Genomic DNA, 10,481 nt, shown 5'->3' with positions numbered 1-10,481 from the left:
TTCAAACTGATGGATGCACTGTGAAATTGACTGAGAAAATATATGTGGCTAAGACTCTTGACACGATTTTGTTTCATGGCTGGACTATGGGGGAGTTGAGCCAGGCCCAGGATGCTGATGTGGACATTGCACCCATACACAGCTGGATGAAGGCTAGTGATAAACACCCCCCATGGCCTGTTGTCTCACCATGCAGCCCAGCCACTAAGACATACTGGACTCAATGGAAACGACTCTACTTCAGAGATGGAGTTCTGGTCCGTCGGTTCTATTGCCTTGATGACACCCAATTCTACCCACAAATTGTGCTGCCGCGTAAACTACAACTTGATGTGATGAGACAGATGCATGAGGGGCCAGTGGGTGGACATTTTGGTGTAGAGCAAACCCTGACCAGATTAAGAACCCGGTATTACTGGTACCACATGAGGGAGGATGTTGCCCTCTGGTGTAAAACCTGTACCAGCTGTGCATCCAGGGCTCGACCCCAGAAGACACCGCAAGCTCCTATGGGAACAGTCCAGGTAGGAGCCCCTATGGAACGCATTGCACTGGACGTTATGGGTCCACTGAATGAGACTGAGCGTGCTTGTGATACAAGATTACTTCACAAAGTGGACTGAAGCATTTCCTATTCCGAACGAGCGAGCTGTGACAGTTGCAGGTATCGTTGCTAGTGAGTGGGTGTGCCGCTATGGAATCCCTCAAGCGCTACACAGTGACCAGGGACGCAATTTCGAGTCTGAGGTGTTTCAAGGGATGTGCAGTTTGTTGGGATAGACAAGACTCACACAACACCATTCAGGCCGCAGTCAGACGGTCAGGTCGAGCGTTTCAACGCCACCCTCCAAAAGATCCTGGCTACTACAGCAGCACGCTGTCATTGGGATTGGGACCTGATGATTCCTTATGCTGTTATGGCGTACCGGTCAACCAAACATAGTGCGACAGGTTTCTCTCCAAACTTTATGATGTTAGGCCGAGAAGTAAGTGAACCAGTGGACCTCGTCGCAGGTTTGCCCCCTGATTCGGAACACCAGCTCACTGCTCCAGAATATGTGCAGCAGATGCGGGAACGGTTGGAGCTGGCCCACCAAATCGCCAGAGAAGCCCTGAGGGACTCGGTCACACGTGCAAAGAGACAGTACGACAAAAACTGCTGCCACACACAGTATAAAATTGGAGACCCTGTGTGGTATCTCATTAAAGGAATACGTCATGTCAAGAATAAAGTCAAAAAGTTCCTCCCATCATATGAAGGCCCATTCTTCATCCTAGGCCAACTGGATGATCTAGTTTACCGGATACAAAAACCAAGGTCCAAGGTGAAAGTCGTCCACCATGACCAGCTAAAGCATTACCGCAGCCTCTGGACAACGTGTGGGTCCTGGAGCAAAGTCAACACTGGGAACCTACTGGGGTTCCACCACCAACCTTAGAGGAGGACTCTGCAGATGGTGACCTGGATTTACAGGGTTTGTTTTCTGATGCAACCAGTGGAGGCACTGGCTGTTCTCTGCTGCCTACCTCAACTGCAAAGGATCCCAATCTGGGTGTGTTTGTCCCATCATCCCCTTCCCATGTCAACCATGAGGATAGTGGGGGCGTGGTGGGATATTCACCTCCTCTGGGCCTGCCGGTTCGACGATCCAGGTGCCGGCATAGAGCACCAGACTGGTTCGGCACATGGCTAGTTCTAAGTAGGACCATGGACTCAGTTTAAGGTTCCAGAAGTTAGTTGGACCTGTCCAACAAGGCCACATGTGTCTGTTCTCTTTATTACTGCAGCAGGACGTTCCTACTGGTGAGGAAGAACAGACCAGAACCGGTCCGGGTTCTGGGCTACCAAAACAGAACAACAACAACATTATTATTATTATTATTATGGATCTTTATTTACTATTTTTATTTTAAGCACTTATTGATTTCTTTATTTAGTATTATAACTTTTTAATGATTTTTATTTTTAATGGTTTTTCTGCTGCAGCTCCTCCAGCAGGAAGCTTCGGACTAGCTGCTGACCCGCATCCAGCTACTCCTGCAGCTCCGCCTGCTGCCGCTCCAGAACCGCCCGGTCCAAACCCATCTGCTTCTGGAGATCCGTCAGAACCCGCTGGTTCTCCTCCTGCCGGCCTCTCAGGTCCTCCTCGGCGGCCCCTCGGGTCTCCACACCCTGAACACGGGTTGGGTCGATTAGCAGGAGCAGAACCCAGGAGAACCCGGCCTGCGGCCCGGTTTAACGCTGTACCTGATTGAGACTCTGGGCCTCTTCTGCCAGCTGCTCCATCAGAACCAGCTGGTCCTGGGCCCGGCAGGCCGCCTGCTCCCTGGTTCTGGAGGTCCACTCCGCGTCCCAGTCCACCAGGCCTGCAGCAGAACATCATCATCATCACCTTCATCTCCACCTGGAGTGGGCGGGGCATCACAGGAGGCGGTACCGGTACCTGACACAGCGCCGTGGAGGTCCGAACAGCGGTTGCTCATCTCCTCCAGTACAACCCGGTTCTGATGGGCAGCCTGGCGCAGCGAAGAGGCCAGAGAGGAAGAAGAGGAGAGCAGACGCTCTGCCTGCGACGAAGAACGCTGCTCCACCGCGCCGCAGCGGCTGCAGGGAGGAAGAAGTAGATGAGGAAGAGGAGGGACACGGTGAGGAAGAGGAAGAGCATCACGAGCTCTGACCTGCTGAGGTTCTGCTGCAGCTCCTCAACCGGGCCCCACAGCGTACTGGAGGCCAAGTGCAGCTTGCTGTAGTTCTGCTGGGTTTCCATGGTAACCAGGTTCATCTGGTCCTGCAGGAACTGGAGGGTCTGGTTCATCCCCTGGCAGAAACACGACCAGAACCAAGCTCAGCCGGACCCAAACCCCAGCCGAACCCCCCCGGACTCCTGCTGGTTCTGATGGAACCGGGCCGGCTCACCTGCTGGTGGCGCTGCTGGGCCTGTTGGATCTGCTCCTTCAGCCGCTCCTGCTCCTCCTGGAGCGCGCTCAGTCCGGTCCGAGCGTCCTGACGCAGCGCCGCCAGGTCCAGAACCAGAGCCCTGAGGAAGACTCCGGTCTCCTTCATCGCCTCCACCTGCAGAGGGTCGGGGGGTCAGGAGGTCACAGGGTCAGAGGTCATCAGCAGGTCTAGATAAACATTAATCTCTTGCAGATCTTTGGTGGTTAAAGTTTCAGCTGCTGATTTTCTGAATAATTAAGTTTTAATTTGAACTTTTTAAACTATATTTGTGTTCATTACATTTTCTAACATAAAATAGATGTTGTTGGGTCACCTGGTGCCACCCAGTCTTCCTCTGATCAGAACCGGGCCTGAATCCGGGTTTGGACCCACCTGATCGGCCAGATCCCGCTGCGTCTCCATGGAAACCTGCTGGGCGTCACTGAGCTCCCTGATGGCAGTCAGACCCGGCAGCGTCTGCACGTCCAGAACATCCTGCACCTCCTGCTGGTGCTCCTCCTGAATCAGAACCAGAACCAGCGGGTCAGGGTCAGAACCATCAGAACCATCAGAACCCCAGCGCTCTGCTCACCAGCAGCTGCAGCAGAACCTCCCTCTGCTCCCGGGTCAGAGCCTCGTGCCGCTCCACCTTCTCCCGGCAGCGGGCGGCACCGTCCGCCACCAGCGCCTGGACTCTGCCCACCAGCGTTTCCACAACAACCAGGGCGCCCTGCAGCGTGGCCTCGTTCCCCACCAGCAGGCCGTCTGGATGACAGAAGCAAACATGAGCCCACAGAACCCCGGCCCGGCCCGGTTCTGGACGCAGGGCGCCACCTACCGATGGCGTGGGCGTAGCCGGTCAGCATGCGGTCGTGGGCGGCGCCGTAACGCTGCAAGCTGCGCTGCATGCTGCTGAAGGCGCCGTCCATCCTCTGCGAGAAGCTCTGCTGCGTCTGCATGTTGTGCTGCTCCACCTGCAGGACCAGAGGACCCGGTTAGACCCGGTGTGACAGCCTGCGGACGTTGAATGTTGAATGGGTTATTTTTCATATTTTTGTATTGTACATTCTCTTAAATTGTTCACTGGAGAAAAGTAAAAGAAAATGAGTCACTGAGATGAATAAAAATGCATTCGAAACTCCTTTTTGCACATTTTTTTCTTTTCTTAAGGAACCTGAGGTGTGAATGAAAACAGGAGGCAGTGCTTTTAGTTCTGGTGTCTATATATTAAGTGATTTGAATCAAAACAGAAAATTACAGCAGCACAATGAGAGACAAGATAATTGCTTCAAAATTAATTTATTCCAAAATCATAAAGTCCATTATCCTTTATCGAGCTCGCCATCTTCAGATCCAGGTGAGGACCTGATCCAACAGGGGGGGGAACCCCGACCTAAAAGGTCAGAAAAATCCATTAAGTGTTTTATCCAAAACTATTATGTACAAACATACAAAGGAAATAAGTATTAAATTTAGGCATTTGGTTTATGGATATTAAATGCAAATGCAATTATTACATTTCTAATATTTTTAACAACATTTCAATAATCAGGTTAAATTAACCAATTTAAATAAAGTTTTTAAAAGTAATTATATTTCAAGCTAATCAATTTAAAGTTAAAGTGCACTTTCAATATATCAATAAAGAAAAATGAAATAAATTGTCAAATACTCAGAGAGAAAGAAACATTTTAATAAATATACTGCGCAATATCAAACTTAGGTGTAGCTACATTCTGTTCTGATCAATTTCATTTTTAAACTTCACTGCCTCAGCATCAATGCAAACGTGCCAGAACACGCAAAATAATCAGCAAACAAGTTACCTTCTCATAGTGAGTGGGGCGCAGGGTTTACCAGTGTTGTATAAAGTACTGAAATCTCAGAGTCAAGTAAAAGTATAGGTACCTCTCCAAAATATGACTTTGGTAAAAGTCCAAGTCACTGACTGAAATGTTACTTGAGTTAAAGTCTTAAAGTATCTGAAACTTCTTGTACTTAAGTATGGAAATTACTGTAAAAATGGATGTACTCAAGTAATGTAATGAAAAGTATAAGTAAAAAGTAAAAAAGCAAATGCAGTTTGAATGACTTTTATATTTTGGTAAACTTGTCAAATACACTTAAAATAATGTACACAACCAAGTGCAGGTAAAATTAAACCTGCTAATAGATATACCTGCAGGCATCATTTAGTTAAGAAAATTAGGTGCTTTCCCTATAGCACAAGGTTAACTTAACCTGCTTTACAACCGATTATTATTCGTTAAATTCAGTCTAAATTGCTATCGCTATGGCTTCCGTCCCCCCTTGAACAGAGGAGTCTAGGTAGCCTGCTACAGTCAACATTAGGCCTCAGCTAAATACACCACGTGTGGAACTGAAACAATGCCAAACAAAGTTCATTTATACAGGTAACGTTATGCTCAAGATTTCTCAATAGTGCCTAGTGACCAAGCTATAGTTACTGAAACAGGAGGATTATAACCATTTCATAAGAAGTTACCTCGATGTGTTTCTTCAAGTTGGACGGGGAGTTTTTGTAAGATAGAATTTCCACATCTTTGGGCAGGAATAACATACACTGCATGCGGTACGACGAATCTTTAACACCCACGAAAGAGTATATTGTGTTTAAATAAGGCCATGGGCTCTCATCACCAGCTGGTGGTTCCCCTGGAGCCGTGTCCAACGTAGTTGCAGTCGTTGTGGTCTCCGTCTCCTCCTCCATGTGGCTGCTGCTGATTGCGAGACTTGCTTTGTGTTTAATGGGAGAAGCGAAACAGGTGTAACCTATTGGTGGTGATGAACAAGCCCAGGCAAGCAGGCTACCGACTTTGTTGCAGTCAATCAGTAGATGGGGTCAAAACAATTGCGTTTCTCTCTCTCTCTCGCTTTTTTGTAACGAGTAACTAAACCACACATTGAAAATGTATCGGAGTAAAAGTATGCAATTAAGTTCGGAAATATAGTTAAGTAAAAGTGAAAGTTATCAAAAATTTTCATACTCGAGGAAAGTATGAAGTACTCCGAAATATACTTAAGTAAAGTAGTGAAGTGTTTTTACTTCGTTACTTTACAACACTGGGGTTTACACCTGTGGAAGAGACCTGCTGCTGCTGCTGTTTAGAGCTAGACAGGTGCGTGTTAAAATTATGGCAGCAAACCAGCAAAACGCAAAGAACTCCGCACAGTTTTTCCCCCAAACTAACTGAATGTGTTGAGTAATGCTGTTGGCTGCAGGTAGTGTTAGCTAAATGATGACTAGCTAATAACAATACAGCACCTTAAGCTTGTTAACAAGTAGCCTATAGGCTACTGATGTTGTCCATGTTCAAAAGTGGGTAGTACTTGTTACATTCACTTGAGTAACTTTTTGGGAAAAAAGGTACTTATGAGTAGTTTTACTACACTGCACCTTTTTCTTTTACTTGAGTAATATTATTATTATTGCTACGTAGATTGATATTGCCCCCCGAATAAGCGCGCCCCCCCTGTTAAACTCGTGCGGTGTACTTAGCCACAATTAGCTGTGATAGAATCCAGGTGAGTTCCAGGTAACACCACCAACAAGTCTGGCAAAACGACGCTCCAATGAGCAGAAGTTTCACATATAAAAGCAACACTGCTATCAAATAACAGACTTACCAGGCAAACAAATCAGTAGGTTCAAAGATTTGGATCAGTTTGTGTGGAAGACGCCAACAGCAAACCGGAAACAGGTGAGTGCGCGCGGAAGGCGGGGCTTTAAATAAGCTAGCAGGGTTTTGGGGCAACACAGGAAGTGGCCCCGCAAAAATAAAAGTCCTTGACTAATTGCGGATTACATTATCATCAAGATAACATGATGTTTGATTTAATCCCCATTTTGTAATGCAAATAAAGAACTAACAGCTCGATAAAAACAGGTGGAAATCAAAGATTAACTATTTACAGGGAAGCAGAGGTTTTGGTCCCTGTATATTTATTGATAAAAAATGTATCAAATAAAACAAAAATTAGCCAGACGTTATTCAGATATTTTTTGAATTACAGCGTACTTTAATTTAACTTGATCTTGTTTATCTTCTGTATTTCAGGCACAACAATAAGTATGTTTTGCGTCAAAGTCTTTATGGAATATTGTTAACCCAACAAAGCACTTCATATATAAATAACATTTACTTCCTCTCTTACCTGCATATTATCAATCAAAAAAATGAGAAAACCTCAGGTAATCATGAGCTTTGCCAGGTAGTCCTGAACCTAAAGTCATATTAATTAATTACATCATTAGTGAAAAGTCCACTATCTCAGATTAAATTAAAACACATCATTTAGATTATTTCACAGCCTACCTCTCATCCAATGGCTGCTGGAGATAGGTTGCTAATATAAAATTACCCAGGGTTGGTTAGGTCCAAATTTGACCCATTTGGTTATAAATGAGTTTATTTGCACTTTTCAATGTGCATGACTGTAGGAATGGTGCTCTTACAATGCTCCTTGCATGATTTTAGTTTTATTTATTCTCTTTTTGTGTATATATATATATATATATATATATATATATATACTCCTGCTGCAACCACTCTTCGATAGTCATCATTCATCACCATTTACACTGACTTGCAAATTTATTTATACACTTTGAACTTTGAAACAAACAGAAAGCTGTGTGTATTTTATAGGGATTTTATGTGATGGACTAATGTAAATCATCACAAAGTTGTCAAGAGCAAAGAAGATGATTCGTGGTTTTCAAAGCTTTTCACAAATAAAAAGTTGAACGCTATAAAACACACTTTTATAGCATTCAATCTCCTCCCCATTTTGCCAAACAAGATTTATTTAGTTGTGGGATGTGAAATTTTAAAATGAGATGATTCAATTCAGTTTATTTTTTATTATCCCAGTAAATGACACCTTTCACAATGTGCCTCTGTAGCCTGAGTTGTCCTTCTGCAACTGTGAGAACTCACTAAGCATCAAGCATTTAACCGGATCCTCTGTGGAGCTGCGTTTTCACATGTGCTCGTCTGAAGGGGTGTGTTGATGTGTGTGTGTCATGATAATGAAGTTAGGCCCAGAGAAGCCTGTATCAGTGACTGAGTGGTCGCCGCAGGGGTTTCTGCCACCACCCTCATTCATCATAGTGATGATAGCTATTTCTGCCTCTCTTTTTTTTCTTCCTTCTCTTATATCACAACCCATCTCTCCATCTGTCTGTCTCGTTTTGCATTTCTAGAGTTTGCATTTGTGTTTGCATGCTTTAAGCTTCTCATTAACACTGCATAAATGCTGCTGTGAAAAAAAAAGATTCCTTATTTGGTCATGAACATTTTCCATCCCCTTCAAACCTGTCATAGGCCCTCATTTTCTGGCTATAAGGCTGCAACGTGATTCTATTGCAGGTCCCCTCTGCTCTATTATCTACCATAAAATAGTTCTGATACAGTCCCAACACCAGCTTCTAATTTCAGCCCAGAGAAATAGGAATCTTTTAAAGACAAGCACATTGAGGAAAGGGCTGTCGACTGACATCATGCATATCTTTCCCTGTCTTCTTTTCACTAAACTTACAGAGAAGAGCCTATGGGGGGGACGAGGAGTCATAAGACTCAGTTAAAATCTGATTGGCAACCTCTGGCATCTCTTATCAGAGTTAGAAGCTACCAAGCAATTGGATGAGAAGTTTTCCACATGGAATACTAAACAGGGCTACCAGGAATGTTACTTTTTGAAAAGCAAGGCTTTAATATTTCATGTTGGAATATGTCATATGACCACAAATAGAAAGAAATCGCTTCTAGATGTTAAAAGATGCAGCAAAAAGGCACCTAAGGAATTAAAGAAGTTGAATACATTTATGAAAACCTACTGCTAAGGCATCCAACCAAAAAATAGAAGCTATGGGATTACAGTTAACACTATATATAATAATCACAAACAAAATCCCCCAAATTACCTCAATAAAGGTGCAGGCTTGCCCACATATTGAGAATCCAAACGTTGCTGCAATTAGAACATGTCAAAGTTGATGGAACCTTGCAGAACGCTCAAGATTTTTTGCAACTTTGCCTCCAACTGTCATGAGGTGCGGGTGGTGTTGGTGGTGAGGCAGACGCAGCGGACCCAGGTAAGATGAATTATGGTGTTTTAATAATAAATAAGTCCAGTACACAAGCAGCAGGCACAAGGAAATACTGACGAAACATAGACGCTAACATTGACGAATAATTGACGAGGACCCGACGAGGAACAAGGAACACAGGTGGAGTTAAATACACAGGAGGGTAATCACAGAGACGAGACACACCTGGGAACAATCAAGGGGAGGACAGGACAACGAAGAGACTTAAGGACACAAAAAACTCTAACTAAACACGGAAAAACACAGATCCTGACAGTACCCCCCCCTCAAGGGCGGCTACCAGACGCCCAAAAAAAAAAACCACAACAAGGGTGGGCGGAGGGGCGCCGGATGGGGGGCCAGAGTCCAGAAAAAACACAACAAGGGTGGGCGGAGGGGCGCCGGACGGGGGGCCAGAGTCCAGAAAAACAAAAAACAACCCACCATCGTGGGCGGAAACACAAGAAGGGCCAAGAGTCCAAAAACAAACAAAAAACTACCCACAGGGTGGGCGGAGGCAAAGGAGGCAGGAACCACGGAGGTGGTCCGGCGGTCGTCCGCGGCGGCGGGAACCACGGAGGCGGTCCGGCGGCCGTCCGCGGCGCTGGAGGCGGGAACCACGGAGGCGGTCCGGCGGCCGTCCGCGGCGCTGGAGGCGGGAACCACGGAGGCGGTCCGGCGGCCGTCCGCGGCGCTGGAGGCGGGAACCACAGAGGCCGTCCGGCGGCCGTCCGCGGCGCTGGAGGCGGGAACTACGGAGGCCGTCTGGCGGCCGTCCGCGGCGCTGGAGGTGGCGATGAGTCCCGGGGGCCGCCCACAGACGGCGACGACGAGCCCCCCGAGGCAGGGTCTCTGGTGGAGCACAGGGGGTCTCGGTCTCGGGTGGAACGCTGGGGGTCTCGGTCTCGGGTGGAACGCAGGGGGTCTCGGTCTCGGGTGGAACGCAGGGAGTCTCGGTCTCGGGTGGAACGCAGGGAGTCTCGGTCTCGGGTGGAACGCAGGGAGTCTCGGTCTCGGGTGGAACGCAGGAGGTCAGGGTCTCAGGAGGAACGCAGGAGGTCAGGGTCTCAGGAGGAACGCAGGAGGTCAGGGTCTCAGGAGGAACGCAGGAGGTCAGGGTCTCAGGAGGAACGCAGAAGGTCAGGGTCTCAGGAGGAACGCAGAAGGTCAGGGTCTCAGGAGGAACGCAGAGGGTCTCGGGAGTCGGGGTCTCAGAGGGAACGTAGAGGGTCTCGGGAGTCGGGGTCTCGGAAGGAACACTGGGAGTCTCGGAAGGAACGCCGGCTGGAACGCCGGCTGACTCGGCCTCGGGTGCGCCGGCTGGAACGCCGGCTGACTCGGCCTCGGGTGCGCCGGCTGGAACGCCGGCTGACTCGGCCTCGGGTGCGCCGGCTGGAACGCCGGCTGATTCGGCCTCGGGTGCGCCGGCTG

The 10,481-nt window shown here is 47.4% G+C and overlaps 1 protein-coding gene across 1 annotated transcript; it reads right to left on the bottom strand.

The window, feature by feature from the left end:
- Positions 1-1,815: 1,815 nt before the first annotated feature.
- On the bottom strand, positions 1,816-6,681 carry LOC116725305 (kinesin-like protein KIF11). Its single transcript, XM_032571261.1, has 9 exons — positions 6,587-6,681; positions 3,777-3,912; positions 3,531-3,703; positions 3,332-3,457; positions 2,918-3,073; positions 2,680-2,819; positions 2,445-2,605; positions 2,249-2,367; positions 1,816-2,173 (listed from the first exon to the last, which is right to left on the bottom strand). The coding sequence occupies exons 2-9, from the start codon at positions 3,895-3,897 to the stop codon at positions 2,033-2,035; spliced, it is 1,137 nt and encodes a 378-aa protein (XP_032427152.1). The 5' UTR covers positions 3,898-3,912; positions 6,587-6,681; the 3' UTR covers positions 1,816-2,032.
- Between the last annotated feature and the right edge of the window lie 3,800 nt (positions 6,682-10,481).

This window comes from Xiphophorus hellerii, chromosome 9, assembly GCF_003331165.1.
Source record: "Xiphophorus hellerii strain 12219 chromosome 9, Xiphophorus_hellerii-4.1, whole genome shotgun sequence".
Taxonomy (NCBI): Eukaryota; Metazoa; Chordata; class Actinopteri; order Cyprinodontiformes; family Poeciliidae; genus Xiphophorus; species Xiphophorus hellerii.
Note: the sequence above shows the minus strand (reverse complement) of the source record. Positions and strands in the feature narration are given on the sequence as shown.

Coding starts and splice junctions, on each gene's coding strand:
- LOC116725305 (XM_032571261.1), bottom strand. CDS start 3,897: ATGCAGACGCAGCAGAGCTTCTCGCAGAGGATGGACGGCGCCTTCAGC. Junction 3,074..3,331: donor AGCGGGATCTGGCCGATCAG/GTGGGTCCAAAC, acceptor GACCCTCTGCAG/GTGGAGGCGATGAAGGAGAC. Junction 2,820..2,917: donor CCCAGCAGCGCCACCAGCAG/GTGAGCCGGCCC, acceptor TGTTTCTGCCAG/GGGATGAACCAGACCCTCCA.